The following is a 17,249-nucleotide window of genomic DNA, read 5'->3' as shown; positions in this document are numbered from 1 at the left end:
GGTGGGCGCAGGGTCGGATTTCGGCCTCACCTGAAGTCCTTGTCGCTGGATGTCATTTTTTCCAGCAAATTGGAAATGTGGTACGAGGCGCTCGCCATGTTGACGGCCTCGATCCCGCCCGCTGGCGTTGCTGGTGCTGCTGCCCGCTGCCGGCGCCGCTGTAGCTGGGGCTCCTCCTCTCGCTTGCGGCGGCTCCCGCTTCCAGGGTCGCAGAGCGACGCCGACGCGGACTAGGGAGGCGCCTCGACAGGCTGCCTCCTCCTCGGCGAGGAGCGGGCCTGTCCCGGAGAAAGCAGAGGCTTCGGGGCCGGCCTAACGACGGCGCTGCTCGCAGGAGAACGAGCTCATGGGCAGCGAGGAATACAGCAGGGCCTCTCCGGGGAGCTAGACGCCTCTACTCGGATCCGTCTCGCTCCCACTCTCTCCGCACTCGCTCCCTAGGGCAAGAGGCCAAAACCCGCCTCCTTCGCTCCAGGGGCGGGGGCGGCGAACGCGGGACGCCACGGAGAGCTGAGGTCAGGGTTCACGAAGGTCTCCCCACGCACGCTGTAGAGACGCTAGTTAAAAGGCAATCCTGTTGGCTGAAGACTCCGTCAGTCTTCGCGTGACCCGCCTTTCAGAAAGCATGACAACGACCAAAAGGGGCTGTTCTCGCGAGACTTGAAAGCGACGGTTAAAGGACGGGGGGGTGAGGGGGAAGAGCATGCTGTAATCGGAGAATAACTTGATTTTTTTTTTTTTTCCTGTACGACAGTACTGGGGAAGGTTTACGATTCTTAAGGAGTATAAGGCCATAGAGTACTGATAATTAAGGTGCAGCGTGGCAACCAACATAAGAATTATTAAAAGGAGCTTTCATTTCGAATCGGACGCGTGGCCTACTTCGCCTCCACCACGGGGGAATAGTGTTGCCACGTGAAAACCACAAATCCCAGAATGCAGTCGGGGTTGTTACACTGAGTCAGGATGTGATTGGCTGAAGGAACTTGTAGCTTCCTCATTGGCTTCCGTGAGAGGAGTGGATGCCGGGATTTGTAGTCTAGCGAGGCAGTTGTGGTGGATAAAACGTTTAGCTCCCCGCGCCCTTGGTTTCTGCCGCGGGTTCGGATTTCCTCTTGCAGGTCTTTTTGCTGTTGTGGGGTGTCTGCGGAGCTTGGCTGCTGCGGTTTGGGCAGGCGCATTGCGGATCAGTTAGTGTTCTTGGCAGAGATGTAATAGAGATTTCCTAGCGCTAATCCTTGAGAATGATGGTAGTGTCATCCTCTGAAGGCAGCGGAGTCTCTGCTGGCTCCCTCAGTGCATGAAAGAGCTAGCTAGCTCCCTAAAGCAAGGAAGGTCAACGACCAACGATTGTATTCAGGCCTACTCGTTTTATTCAGATTACCTAAAGGACTATCCTCTGTAGTCAGCTCTTATGGATTTATCCTGCAGTTGTGTATTTTATTGTTTCCAGACACACACATACACACACACAGCAGTGGGAGATCAGATACCAAATCTTTTGCTTTAGTACCCACGTTTTTATCTGTTTAATTGGAATTGGAGCTAGCTAACAGGCCTTTCTAAAAGAAGAATGGGAAAGCCCAATCAGGCGACAACGAAAATTGTCTCTCTTACTGCTCTTGTTAAGAAAAAGAAAAAGCTCCTTCCTTCCAACTATAAAATCTGACGCTTCCCTACTGTTCTTTCCTGTAGTTGTCTTTTCTAAAAGTCAGGCACTGTTATAATCAATAACGGTTAAAACCGATGAAATGTGATCTGGCCTCATAATTCATACGTAAATTTTCCCCTCGTTTACCCCCACATGTCCTTTTACTTTAATGCTGTGTTCCTCCCTAGTAGCACCGTGTCTTTTCACTCATTTTACCCAAGTCAACCATCATTGTCTAAGAGTTTCAGCCACAGTTAACTCCCTTCTGAACAACCTTTCCACAATATTTATACAAACTATGCTTTGCACATCACACACAAACAAGCTGGTCATTTACCTCGGGTGGACCCCAAGGCTTAAAATCTCAATCATCTGGTGATAACATTTTTTTTTAGCCTGAATCTAGTCAGACACCAACTCACGTTTTCTCCATTTGTGTATTAAATCCTTTCATTTTTCAGTTTCCAACTGAACTATGATATTTGTTGCTAGACAGCTTGAATAGAAATTCTGCTTACTGACACTTATTAGCTGTCTTAAGCAATTCATTTTAAGGTCTCTGAGCCTCGTTTCTTTATGGCTAACACTACAATCATCAGAGTACAGTATTATCCAGTCTGGCTGTTTTAAGAGTCAGGGTGGCTCAGCAGGTTAAGTGACCAGCTTCAGCTCAGGTCATGATCTCACAGTTTGTGGGTTCGAGACCCGGTTGGGGTTCTGTGCCCAGCGCTCAGAGCCTGGAGCCTGCCTCAGATTCTGTGTCTCCCTCTCTCTCTGCCCCTCCCCTTCTCATGCTCTCTCTCTCTCTCTCTCTCTCTCTCTCTCTCTAAGATAAAGTAAAAACATTAAAAAAAAAAAAAAGATTCAAAGGAGCCATTGTCTGAGCCAGCTAGTGTTGCCATAACTAAATACCATAGATTGGGTGGCTCAAAGAACAAGAACTTGATTTCTCATAGTTTTGGAGGCTAGAAATCCAAGTCCAAGGTAATAGCAAGGTCAGTTTATCCTAAGGGCTTAGCTTGCAGATGGTGGCCTTCTCATTGTGTCCTCATGTAGTCTTTCCTGTGTGCACCCACACCCCTAGTATCTCCTTCTCTTCTTTTAAGGACACCAATCCTTTGCATTAGGGTCCCTCCCTTTTTACTTCATTCGATTGTAGTTGTGTCCTCATTTAACCTCAGAGATCTCTTTAGCGGTTCTGTCTTCAAATACAGTCACACTGGAAGTTAGGGCTTCAACATTTGAATTTTGGGGGGCACACAGTTCAGTCTATAATAGATATCCCATATAAACTGTTCAGCACAGTACTTGGAACATAATATTTGTAAATAATATTTCTGGCATTACAAAGGTCATGGAAAGCATCTAATAAAAGTCAGCTATTATTAGTAGTATATTCTCTCAGTCTTTTACTTGTCCTATCCCAAACCATTCTGCGTAGCCAGTTTAGAGTGTTTTAAAACATTGTTTTAGAGTGCCACTCAGCAATTTAAAAAGTTCAATGGCTCTCTACTACTGAATGAAGTCCAAATGTTTTGGCAATCAGTGGCCCCCTTCATCTGTCCCTAACCCTTTTTTTCCTGAACTTTCTCCCACTATTCTAATATAGGAATTGCTCCCATCAATTTTTGGAGTCCCTCAAAGACCCAACTCCAAGTTTTTGTACAATCATCACTATAATAATAAGCCCTTACTTATAGGTCAGGTGCTAAATTCATTTAATCCACATTTTAAGTATGAGAGGCACAAACAGCTGAAGTAACTTGCTAAAGGTCACCAATAAGGTACAGTTGGGATTAAAATCCAGGCAATGTGGTTTCAGAGCCTATGCTCCAAATCTCGGTACTAAAACGCTTGTCCCCACCTGGAATGCTATTCATCTCCCCTGTCTCTTTCTAGGATCTTGAACCACTATAATAGTGTTTATATTCTAGCCTCCAACTAGAGTGTAAGTTTCTTAAGAGCGTATACCAACTTTAAACAACTACTGCTTCTTTCAAGTACTTAGCCCATGCCAAATTCATAAGAGACACTCAAAAGTATTTAATTTGGGGGTGCCTCAGTCAGCTAAGCATTAGACTCTTGATTTCAGCTCAGGTCATGATCTCATGATCATGAGATAGATCCCCGTGTTGGGTTCCACACCAGGCATGGAGCCTTCTTAAGATTCTCTCTCTCTCTCTCTCTCTCTCTCTCTTTCTCTCTCTCTCTCCCCCTTTCCCCTGCTCACGCTCTCTTTCTTTTTCACACACACAAAAAATACTTAATTCTATTTTGTATTCTTGACCTCTTAGAGATTTGATCTGTGTATTGTTGAATATAGCTTGTAACTAAACAGTGGGAAAATGCTTTCCTTTAAGGATCTGTAAATGCTAAATTAATTTTAAGTGCAAAAGGAAATAAATAAACCTAGACAAGGCTGTCGTCCAAGAGTTGTCTTTCTAGTCAATGGTCATAATGGACAACTGAGACAAGAAAAGAAGAAAAATGGTGTCCTTCAGCTCTTCGAAGCTTCTTCAAATATCAACCAGTAGGTTGGCTTAATTCACAAACATTTATTGAGTGACTACACTGTTCTAGGCAGTGTACTAGATACTGGGGATGCAAAGATGAGCAAGAAGACATTTTCCGTTGTTTGGGGGAGGCATTCATGTTGACCAAATCTTAAATTTCATACAATTTTTTTTTTTGTATTTTGTCTAAAGGAATGGATCCTGAAATTGCCTTTAAGATGTAAATATGATAAAAGGTAAAGATGGTAAAATGTAAATAGCTATTAAAAGATAACTATCAGTAAAGAGAAGGCAATGGAAACAATACAATTGACTTAGGAAGTCATATGAAGTTGTTGGGGTACAAGCATGAAATGTTACTTTGTGTTTTGTTTTTCAAACAAACGCTGTTAATTCTTTCACATGACTCTTAATGACATATTGGGCAGATCCCAGAACTTTACCTTTGAAGTCTTCAAAGTTCAGTCTAGTTTTGTTCAATGTCCGTCCTGACACCACCTCCTGCTTCTATACCCCTTACAGCTAAAGGGAATGACAAGGGAGAAGATAAGGGGAAAGAGGAAATTTTTCTTTATTTACCTGCTTATAGTTCTACCTCTCTCTTGACTGTTGATCGCAGATACCCAAAGACCGACTGGCTCGTGGGGGTCAAGGTTGTAAGTTCTTTAACGTGTCTTTCAGAGGTCTTCCTTCTGCACACGTCCATGACTTAACACATCTGAGCATTCTCTAGTCCTCCAGGTGGCAAATAGCACTCACAGATGGAGTCCCTCACAAAGGCTCCTGCCTATCTTATTTTGAAGGGAGTTGCTTACTTTGCCTGCTGAAACTCAGGCATCCTCTTGCCACTATGGAGGGGGTTCAGGCTGCTGCACCGCAAGACCTCTTCCTGTACTGCCATTTCTCACCATTTTTCTTCTGCTCTCCTCAAAAGGGCACAAATCAGTAGGCGACCACCCAAGGGGGAGTTGGGGGGGGGTACCAACATGAAATTTATTTATTGTTTTGGTTTTTTTCATCACTGCTCTCAAATACACTCTGTCAAATACTTTACCCTTAAGAACACGTCTTGGGCAGACCTCAAAGCTCTCCAGAACTTTCTCTTCCTTCAGAGATTCTCATTTCTTCTGGGTGGTGGGGATATTTTGTTTGTTGGTTGGTTGGTTGGTTTTTTAGAACGGGAAGGGGAGGAAAGACCCAGCACCGAGCACTTTCTGTCAACTGATGATTTCCACATTTCTCTTAGAATGTTCTCTTATCCCATGGTAGCCCTCTTCTATGGACTGAGAGGATGTTGCTAGGATGATGGTAACAAAGTCACTTCTAAGAGGGATGGCTTGGTGGGTCTCTTTAAAAATGGGATATTTTATGCCTAACATTTTCAACCTAAGGGCTTCTAAGAAAATAGAAGTGTCTCATTTCATACATATGTGGAGGGAATGTGTGGAAAGAGACATCTGAGAATGTGGAAGGGCAACAAAGACAAGTTTAAAATGACAATGACTCTTGTATAGGGAAATGATAGGTCTGGAGTGATATGACAAAGAATGAAACTTTCTTTTTCTGTTTTATGACTATTGAAGCCTTAATAAGTACCGTACAATTTCCCAGTGATTTGAGAGGAATGCTATTCAGTTCAGGTTAATTTTCCAAAAGATGCTTCAGGGCTTTATATCAGTTTCCATTATTACAAGGAGGCTCCCCATTATTACAAGGGGGCTATAACATAACATTTCCCAAACCATGTACTGGTCCCAAATACTAGTTCCATAAGATGTCAATAGAAGCAGATATTATTGGGGGGGGGGGTGTTATGGAGGGTAGCATTTTGGTTTAAAAAAAAGTTTAGGAAACAGTTTTATTAAATCCAGAAAAATCTCAGGACATTCCATATGCTAATGTGATGTGAATACCCAAGAAGAATATATAGAATCCCTATGGACTGACCTGTGTGTTTCATTCACTCCCCACCCTTACAGGGGTGACAGGTTCAGATGCTGAAGGACCAGCTTCCAGTGGTATGGTATTTGGAGACAGGACCTTGGGAGATATTTTGGTTTAGATGAGGTCATAAGGATGGGGCCCTCATGATGAGATTAATGCCCTTAAGAAGAAACACCGAGAGTTCTTTCTCTCTCTGGGTCATGTGAGGACACAGAAAGAAGGCAGTCAACTACAAGCCAGGGGGAGAGCTCTCACTGGTACTCAACCATGCTGACACCCTAATCTGGGACTTCCAGCCTCCAGAATTGTGGGAAATAAGTTTCTGTTGTTTTAAGCCACCCCAGTCTATGGTATTTTCTTATAGCAGCTTAAGCTGACTAATACAAGTATGCAGGTACTTTACACATTTGAGCATAGAGGTTTTTTTTAGAGTCCTACCTATTACCATTTCAAGGAATGAGTACCACGAAACATTGAAAATCTTGTTTCATTGGTGAATTTTATTCTGAATTGAATGCTGCATGGGTGATGGGGAAAAAGACAATCTTGGCAGAAAGTAAGTTTATTTGACATTCATTTTAAAACAGCCTTCTGCCAAATAAATGTGGATTGTGCTTAATTCATAGATTTGCTGTAAACTGAGTTAAAGGAAATAAAGAGAACAGAACTATACTTATTCAACCAGTTACTAATTTCTGAAATATAATTCTTTGTAAAATGTCAAAGCTCATGTGTTAATAGTGGAGGAACAGGGCGGTTGTCATTGTGTGTCAGCATAGACAGCTTTGCACACAAATAAACACAAAATGCACCTGTAACAGATCATTCGTTAATAATGAATTCACCTTAGATGCAAAAGGAAGTAAATGCTGTAGAAGACTGATCTTACGAAGATTTATTTCCAATTGTTTGGAAACAATTCCACAGCTAGAGTTTTTTCTATGATCTACTCTCTTCTAAACAACTGCTAGACGCTCTTGGTTAATTTTTAGTGGCACTCTAAATCAAACTGAATTGTTATTCTATGGAGGGATTATTCTTTTAGAGTTAGAAATACATTTGTAGCGTATTAGAGAACATTACAAAGATTATTTATATCACAGAGGTGTTTCCTTTGGAACATCTACCATCGCATTATTACTTTTGACTCATAAGTCTGGCATGTTAAAATCATAACACCCTCTGATTTAAATTTATAAGAACACTGTCCAGGATTTTCAGACAACTAAAAATATAACTTTACAAATGTAAAGCTGGTTATCAGCTTTTACAGAAGGATGCAGAAGAAAGTGCTAGAATTCAGCAAACGCTGCATTTTGCTTTAAATATGGATGTTGTAGTGATGAGGTCTGATCCCGTTGTTTAAAATGGTATTCTGCTTACCACCAGATGCAAGTTTTGACTTTTGAGAAAAAGTGTGAAAAAGTAATTAAAGGGAAATAATGAGTCCACAGGATCAGAGATTGAAAAAAAAGGTACAGTAAAATGAAGTTGGAAAAAATGGCAATTTTAATAAAAATAAATTAAATGAAATGGTACTGGGATTCTTTCAACAGTGGGTATTTATACAGTGAAATTAGTCCATCATTATTATATATACTAATAGGTGAAGTGATAGAAATAACACATTCTAGAAAGAAATTGCTGATTATATAAAATACTTTTTTATTGTATTTATATCACTTTGGAAAATACAAAATTTTCTGTATGATCTAAGCAAAAAAACCTCAAACTCATTTTACATTTCGTGGAGAATGCTACAAAAAAATTGCATCATTTCCTAACAAGTGTGAGAGCTTTATTGTAATGGAAGCAGTTGTTAACTCTTAACATATGTCACAATCTAGAATTGGTTTAAGGAAAATGTTTCTTGTTTGGGGCAAACTATTACTTTTAATAGTCCAAATAAGGCTTAAAACAGGAGAAAATACTTACAGAAGATACATTTGAGAAAGGACTTGTACTCAGAACTTATAGAGCTCAATAAGAAGACAGAAATTCCTATTAAAGAAATGGACAAAAGATTTGACCAAACTCTTCACAAAAGAAGTTACAGGATGACAAATAAACACATGAAAACGTGCCCAATATCATTAGCATCAAAGGACAAATCAAAGCTACAAAGAGATGCTGCTACAAAGTTTTTAGAATATTAACATCGAAAAGGCTGCTCATACTATGTGTTGGTAAGGATACAGCACAACTGGAACATTAAGACACTGCTCTTGGATATCAATTTGGCAGTTTCTCCAAAAGCTAAACACACATCTACCATATATCCCAGCCACTCCATTCCTGGGTGTCTACCGCAAAGAGAAGAACATGAATGTTAATATCAGATTTATTTGTAGTAGTGCAAACTGGAAACAACCCCAATGTCTGCCGACAGGTGAACAGAAAGACAACCTGTGATATATGTACACAGTGGATTACTTCCTAGCAGCAAAGTGGAACGAACCACTGATAAACCCACCAGCATGGATGAATCTCAAAAGCATCATTTTACATGAGAGAAATCAGAGGAAAAAAAGAGTACAGACTCTGAGTCTATTGATATGTAATTTTAGAAACTGCAAACTCATCTGTAAAGACACAAAGCAGATCAATGGGTGGCCAAGGGATGAGGGTGGAGGACAGATTAAGACTCCAGGACAGTTTTGGAATTGATGGAAATGTGTGTTATTTTAACTGTAGTGATGATTCTGCAAGTGTATACATATGTCAAAATCCATTAACATGTGCACTTTAAATGTGTGCTGTTTGTTGGATGTCAATTATACCTCAACAAAGATGCCAAAATAATGATTAAAATAGAAGCGAGTTACCTAAAAATAAACAAACTTTTTTAAAATACAAGAGTCAGAATAACTTCAGTTTCTTTCATGGATTTTCCCTCAAAGAGAGCATTTGCTCCAAGACATTAGAAGAATAATTCAGTATTGTCACCCCTGGAGAGCAAGAGATACTTACTACAAAGGAGGAACCAGGAATTGTAGAAAAAAGAGTATATATTGACCATATACCTATTTACAGTCTTGGGGTGCCTGGGTGGCTCAGTTGGTTAAGCGTCAACTGTTGATTTCGGCTCAAGTTATAATCCCAGGGTGGTGGGATAGAGTTCTACATTGGGCGTGGAACCTGCTTAAGATTCTCTCTCTTCCTCTCTGCCCCTCCTATTCTCTCTCTCTCAAACACAAACAAACAAAACACATTTACAGTCTTGATAAAAAAATTTTAGAAACTAGTGATACTATATTTATGACACTTAAAAATATTTATGTGCTAATGCCTCATTTGAAATAACTTAGTATATACATTTATTTAAAAACTATTCACTACTCAAACATAAACCATTTTGCCTGTGCTCCATCCCCATAGGTCCAAGTGTTCTGGCATGTTTCTGCTTACAAATTGCACATTCACCTTAAACCCAAGTTGCCATATTGTATAGCCAGGTGATTCAGAGAGCAGACTCGACCTCACAGAGACCTGGATTCAAAGCCTGGCTATACCACTTATCCTGTAATCTTGGGCAAGGTCTCTAAAATGAGAATACTACTGATAGTACCTAGGATTGTATGAGGCTTAAACTAGATCTATATAAAATGCCTGGCACAGGTACTTAATAAATATTACCTACAGAGAAGGACAGATACCATATGTGTTCACTCTTATGTGGATCCTGAGAAACTTACCAGGAACCCATGGGGGAGGGAAAGGGGGAAAAAAAAAGAGGTTAGAGTGGGAGAGAGCCAAAGCATAAGCGACTCTTAAAAACTGAGAACAAACTGAGGGTTGATGGAGGGGGAAGGGTATTGAGGAGGGCACCTTTTGGGATGAGCACTGGGTGTTGTATGGAAACCAATTTGACAATAAATTTCATATATTTAAAAAAAAACCTGAGGGTTGATGGGGGGGTGGGAGGGAGGGGAGGGTGGGTGATGGGCATTGAAGAGGGCATCTTTTGGGATGAGCACTGGGTGTTGTATGGAAACCAATTTGGCAATAAATTTCATATACTTAAAAAAAAGAAAAAAATAAAATTACATTGACCATTTGTTAAAATAAACAAATCAATCAATCAATCAATCAATATTACCCATTCTTATTTAAGAACAAAATTAGTTTTCTCTAAAAATTTAACCCTCCTTCCCTATCACCATATTTCTTTTTGTAGCTCCCGCAAATATTCGCATCTTTTAGACTGAAAATCTTGGGAAAATATTTGAATTTTGTGTTCCCTTCATTATCTTCATTCACTGGAACACCAATTTTTCATGAGAACGTTACTTAGATTTTTCTTTTCTAATCAACTCCCAGTACAATTGGTCTCTCCAGACCCTCTTGAACTCTTTGCTATATAGTTGTTCAGCAAACCATAACCACAGTAGACACTAGCTGGGTGATTGAGGCACTAGCTGGGTTACTTAGCCTCAGCAAGCTTCCGTGTCTCCACTACAAATGCGGGGTGGGGGGTGGTAATATCAACCTCGTAGAGTTATGCGAGGACTAAAAATCTTTTCTACGGTGCCCGTACAAGAGTGATTATCTGACAAACGGGGGTTACTTTTACCATTTTCTAATTCTCTGTTCAATATTTACAACTTAAGATCATGTTAGCTTTTTCAGTCACCACGTCTCACTGTTGCTTCGCTGATTTTACAGCCCACAAAGCCTCTGAACATTTCCCTACACACACTGGGCTTTGGTTATTCTACATACCATCTTCCTCTCCTTGCATAGTTAGTGATTCTCAGCTGGCTCAACTGAGACTGAACTGGAATGCCCCTAAAAATACTGATGCTCAGACCACACTCAGACCAATTAAATAAAAATCTCTCTACGTCAATTCTAACAAGCAGTGTTGGCATTGAGAACCGCAGCTTTGTTTTGCTGGTTTGGGTTCATGTTTGCTTGGTTTTGTTTGGGACCTACTTGTAGAATTTTGCGTCCATTTCTGAAGATATTTTTGGATCTTGGTTTTACCATAAGACATGCTACCTACCCCTTGTACTACCCAGTTTCTGCAAATTTAGGCATTATGTCAGCAACGTCCTTAATCAAATCATTCATAAAAAATAGAGAATAAGACCCTAACATACTCCTGGAGAATTCTCCATAACTTGGCATCAACTCATTAGTCAGCACTTTGGGGAATATCATTAATCAATTACTCTAATTATAAATCCACATAACTACACTGACAATATTTCTTGATGTGCAAACATCATTCCTTCTAAATCTTTTCCTACTAAGGGTACTATAAGAGACCTTGTTAAGGACTCTCTAAAATCAATATATATATTATGATCCTATCTAAAAATGATATGAAGTTTGTATGGCCTGATTTTTCTAGTAAACCTACTCTCCTGATCACAAGTTTCCTTTCTCAGTTCATAAAGACTCAACAGTTCATCCTAAAGTCTCACTGGGAGTTATAGCATGCTCTCAACTCAATAGCTTGCAGATTCTTTTTTTTCTTTTTAATTTGAGACTTTATTTTCCAGTATTTTAAGCACCCTTCAGTTCTCTCAAAATTCCTGAAGATTATCAATAGCCACTTAGTAATCATCCACAGCTCTTTGATGGATAGATATGATGGTATCTTTTTGAGATATTGTTCACCCAGGCCTTGAGATAAACTTGACCAGATGGGTATTTCTTTGCTACTTTACTCTCTTGATCTCCCTTGCTTCTTGTTACTATTTATTTTGTCCTTTCCAAGCAATGATAAATCTTCACAGAAAAAAAATGGAAACGCCTTTAAAGTTAGTAAAAGTAAAGTTAGTAAAGAGAGTTCTGTAGCTGAATTTAATTTTTTTCTATTCAGTAGCATTGTGCCATTCACCCCAAGGTGTAGCCTTGCACCCCATTCTTGTTTCCTTAACTTACAAGTCTTTTTTTTGCTATTCATAATTTTCACAAGCCTCAGTATCTTGTGAACTTTTAGCTTCACTGACATTTCCATATATTCCTTGCTGCTCCTCCCAATTATTTCCCCTTCTTCCTCCTCCACAAATTCCCCTCCTCCCCCTCCTCCTTTCACCTCTACCTCTTCCGTCCCCTCCTCCTCCTCCTCTTCTTCTTGTCCTCCTCCTCCTCCTTCTGCCTTTGCATCGTATTTCTTTTTTCATTTTTTCAAGAGTCCTTTAAATATGAACTTCCTGGAGATTTCTCCATGCATTCATATCCATCACTTTATCTTTCTCCCTTTTTCTCCCCCATCAATGTAGATGAGAGGTACAAGATTTTTTTCTGTAAAGAAGCAGAGTATTACCTGCAGGGTTATCGGCAGCAGTAGAAGCTAAGTGAATGGCATAGAACAGATTCTTCCCCAGAGCCTTCAGAGAGAACATGGTACTACCAACACCTTGATTTTGAACTTCTAGCCAGCCATGAGAGAATAAATTACTGTTGTTTTGAACCACACAGTTAGTTTTACTTTGTTACAACAGCCATAGGAAATGAAAATAGAAACACATACAAATTCACCTTGCAAATGATGGTATCTCAGCCTCAAGGTTTGTAAAGGTCTCTTCTGGATATTTGTTTATTTCCTCAGGGGTTCTCTCTCTTCTCTTCTATGCTGTCTTGCTTTCCAAAATGGCATCAGGCCATACAAGAAACATTTATATGTCATGGCTACATTTGGGATGGAGGGCCTGGTCTTCTATGACCTATGGTTGATGTCAATTGTGACTTCTTAACCCAACTGAGACTTTTTTTTTCCAACTGAGATTTCTTAACCCAGGGTCTCTATACCCTCGTGTCCAATCTCACTTCCTTCACTATGGTACAGCTTTGTCTTCCTGACTGAGGTATAGTTGGTCCTACCTAGTGTTTGGGGTCATACACTGGCAGCCATTGATGATGAACATGACCTTTCCCCTGACTCTTATTCCAAAGTGCCTGTTCTCTGTGGCCTGCCCCCAAATGAAGCCTGTTTGGTTATCATTGTCTCTTCTCTATTTATGCTATCTTCTTGTAGGCTCAGGACCTCTCAGTGAGATACTTTCTTTGCATGAAGTCAGACGGTGCTGGACACTGGGAGGCTGCCTTCCGACCCACAAATCTAGGGCCCTCCCTCAGCCTTCTACTCTACCATTTCTATAGCCTAAAGTCTGTGATGCTATATTAACCACGGCTTTCTTTGGGAGGCATTGAAAGTGTTTTCAGTCTTCACCTGAGGAAGCCAGCTACAGACTTCTGACCTGGAATTCTCCTAAACATATCTGGTTGCTTCTACTGCTGTGTTCTCCTCTGAAATTCACCTCTAGGCTAGGGAGGGAGAAAGCCACAGCTCTCCTGTTTCCACCCCTCAGCAGCAGGCAGACTATTTCTTTCCCTTACAGGGTGGCAAGAACTTTTCCACATTACATTCTCATTGTTTCTTCTGTATATCCAAGTTATGGTCAGTCCTTTTTCTTTAAAGTTTATTTATTTTGAGGGAGAGAGAGCAAGCACAGGGGAGGGGCAGAGAGAGAGGGAAAGAGAGAGTCCCCAGTAGACTCTGAGCCACCAGCTCAAAGCCCAACACAGGGCTCGATCCCATGAATTGTGAGATCATAACCTGAGCTGAAATCAAGAGTCAGACACTTAACCAATTGAGCCACCAAGCACCCCTCTGGTCAATCCTTTAAACTTTGGTTCTAGAATCAAATTTAAACTTTGATGATGGTGAGAAAATCCTTTTTTCTCTCTTAAAAACCATCTTTCAAGACTGTTGTCTTCCTATAAATTTTTACAAGTCAAATTTGGCACTAAAGTCTGATCAATGACTTTTTCTTTCAAAACTCTACTTGTTTCCTTTTCCCAGAGATAAGATGCCCACAGGTAAGCCAACTCTACTTGGCAGAAGGACTATGGATGGTAAAGATGAGTTCTTGAAAAAGGAAAATACACCAGAAGATATTTCAAAATAGTTCTACAACAGAGTCATTCATAACTTTATTATCAGAACTTCATTTTTTTTTTGAGAGCTTTCCTAACGTGTTGAGCTTTATGTCTTTTACGTCCAAAGAGTTGTTTTGTTTTGTCTTTACTTCTCTTAGAAGACCTTGAATTGACTTTACATGATGAATACAGCTATTTGGGGCTCTGATGAGTTAGCCATACTCTTTTAGCTTTAGAAACATCTTTATGGGACATTTAGAACAATTTCTCAAGAGCTGCCCTGGAGGGCATTCAGAAACCCTCCAGAGTTTATTCTCAAAAAAGCTCTCTTGTATCCAAGCTGAAATTCCCAAGGCCAGACTCATCTTCCATGACATAATTCTCTCCTATCTCTGGAAGGAATTTCTGTCTCCATAGGCATCTGCTAGTATCCTGTAATCCCCTACACTGGCATTCCCAAGGGTCTCAACAAAGGTATCTTCATGGTTTCTCCTGGGAAGCTCCAGTCAAAGAGGATTTCTGATGGCTTATTCTGACATCCAGAATTGTTGAGAAGGGTGTGCAAATACTACTATGTTGCAGTGAATTTCCTGTCAAATTCTTCTATATTTTTAATATGTATCATTAACCATATACTGTGAATTGAGAAAAGTCAAAAAAGAACAAAAATTTTCAATGTAGATCACAAAAGTAGCCCATTCTCTCAAGTGATGAATTTATTTTTTCAATATTTTCCCACTTAAATTGTGTTCTTTTATTTTCTAGTACTTTTCTTTATTTCTTTAATGTTTACTTATTTATTTTGAGGGAGAAAGAGAGAGAGAGAGCATGAGCAGGCTCTCTGCTGTCAGCACAGAGCCCATCATGGGGGCTCCATCTCACAAACTGTGAGATCATGACCTGAGCCAAAATCAAGAATTGGGCACTCAACTAACTAAGCCACCCAGGTGCTCCTAGTACTTTTCTTTAGAACAGTACATTATTGTAGTCCACTGATTTTCTTCCCACATTCCTTTCCACATTCTTTTCCTTCAAAAGATGACAAAAATATATTTAAAGAACAATATGAATTTTAAATGTCAATTTAAGGACTTATTAAATTATATGAATATATATAATTTGAATGTGTACATTCAAGGTAGCTGTTTTGCATTTATTGACTCAAATTACCAAACGTTTGTGAATCCACATTTTGTACAAGGTGCTGTGTTAGCTGTTGCAATACCATACCAACCCTTTAACAACCCCAATCTGGTTATTATAATTCACAAGATACAGTATGGCAGAAGGGCATGGACTTGGAAGTCAGATCGATTTCAGCTCTTCTTTGATCTGCCATTTACAAACTGTGATATTGGGCAAAATAGCTATTATTGTTATTATTATTATTATTATTCAGGCTGCTGATGAAAAGCACCACAATGTTCAGCGTGTGCACTGAAGGGAAGTGACTAGTTCTGAGATTAGTAAGGATGAATTTCAAAATATTTGACAAAGAAATGGAATTAGAGGGAAACTTTCAAACATGAGTAGGACTGCAGAGGGTGAAACTAAGGCAGGGCCAGGAGAAAAAGAATACTCCTTGGTTTATAAATAAAACACCCAAAGTTTAAAAGTATTTGTGTCTTCTTATTTGCCCTATCCATTTAATTAATATAAGGGTTCTAAATGTTATAATTAATTATATTATATTAATTATATAATATAAATGTAATAATTAACTATACATAATGAACATACATGTTGTTTTACCACTGTACATAAATGTGCTACTTTGTTGTTTATATTTTATGACACATCCAAGTGAATATGCTTTGAAAATGTTATAATCTGATAAAACCCAAAGCATATACCACTTTTTGACCTACTATCGTATATAGTTAACCAAAAATGATCTTTAAATAAGGAATTCTGTACATTAGTCCCACCTTTATCCAGTGGGGTCTTTATTACTAACCTTGTGTTAAAACCTTGCACAGCCCAAAATCTATTTTCCTGGCTTCTCTCAAACTGGGTGCAACTCTGTTTTAAGCAGAACGCTTCACCACGTGACAAATAGCTTAGACGGTAGGGAAATTGTTTTTTCACTATTGCACACAATCTCTCTAGAAATGTTGTTCCTAAATGAATGTGCTGTTTGTTTGTTTTTTTTTTTTTTTAATGTTCCCTAATCTTGTTCCTGAAAGTTAAATACATTAAGATAGTTGCTAATCAGGGGACTTGTGGATTCCAAAGAAAGGACAGGCCGGCCTGTACTTGTCTAGTTCAGACTAGCAGTGCACCAAGTGGGGGGTGGGGGGAGGTTTGTGCATGCAGGCATGCTCAAAACCACCCACTGAGATACAGCTGGAAAATATGAGGACTTATGTTTACATACATGTTTTTTACATTCTCCTTGTATACGTTGTTTCATCGTGCGCACACTTGGTTACCATCATAACATATGTATCCAATTTGTACAAAACAAAAAAAGCATTTAGATAAGTTGGGAGGAACGTGCTCAGTTGTTTTTAAACGTTAGGGATGTGCAATTGCAAACACTGATGCACTGCATAAGAGTTAGCGCCCTTTGAATCTTATGCTCCGGGGACTAAGTTGGGGTTGGTCACACAACAGAAACAACCCGAACCTTCAGTGTCATTTAGCATATCTTCTGTCAGAGAATAGATGGGTTTATGAGCTACATTTGGACTTTTATGCTTGCTTCACCATTGTAGGTGTTTTTTATTTTATTTTTTTCTTAAACAACAACAACAAAAACAGAAGCACTCCATATTGCTTGGCCCCCGGCTTCAGTAAGTATCATTGTGCTGTTCTATTTATCAGCTTGAGATTGGCAATAGCAAATAATTAGCAGTAACTTCATAATTGCCACAGTGCTATCATTTATTGAATAATTTTGGACCTCACAGAAAATATAATGGGTAAAATGGGAACGGGCTTCTCTTACCTGCATTGACTCCAGAAGGGGAGGATTTTAATCTCAAACACAGAAACTATTTGTTAACTTTTCTTATGGGAAGCCCCCTTCACCACCACCCCTTTCCTTCCCTACCACACACGCACGCGCGCGCGCACACACACACACACACACACACACACAAAGGTTGTTAATCAGAGATACTCTCAATTAGGGGAATGAAGGATTCTCTAGTCAGTTTTTTGTTCCCTGAATAAATTTTGATTAATATAAAAATGATTTTTAACCAATGCTCATGTTGAAAATGACTTCAGAGGAGCACCTGGGT

The 17,249-nt window shown here is 39.7% G+C and overlaps 1 protein-coding gene across 1 annotated transcript in view; it reads right to left on the bottom strand.

Annotated features, from left to right (window-relative positions):
- The window catches only part of CAND1 (cullin associated and neddylation dissociated 1), a 42,289-nt gene extending 41,755 nt beyond the window's left edge, over window positions 1-534 (bottom strand). Inside the window, exon 1 of the mRNA XM_015062449.3 lies at window positions 31-534. Coding sequence (XP_014917935.1) covers window positions 31-98 — 68 coding nt within the window. The 5' untranslated portion in view covers window positions 99-534. The remainder of the gene's footprint in view (window positions 1-30) is intronic.
- Between the last annotated feature and the right edge of the window lie 16,715 nt (window positions 535-17,249).

Source organism: Acinonyx jubatus, chromosome B4 (genome assembly GCF_027475565.1).
Source record: "Acinonyx jubatus isolate Ajub_Pintada_27869175 chromosome B4, VMU_Ajub_asm_v1.0, whole genome shotgun sequence".
Classification (NCBI taxonomy): domain Eukaryota; kingdom Metazoa; phylum Chordata; class Mammalia; order Carnivora; family Felidae; genus Acinonyx; species Acinonyx jubatus.
Note: the sequence above shows the minus strand (reverse complement) of the source record. Positions and strands in the feature narration are given on the sequence as shown.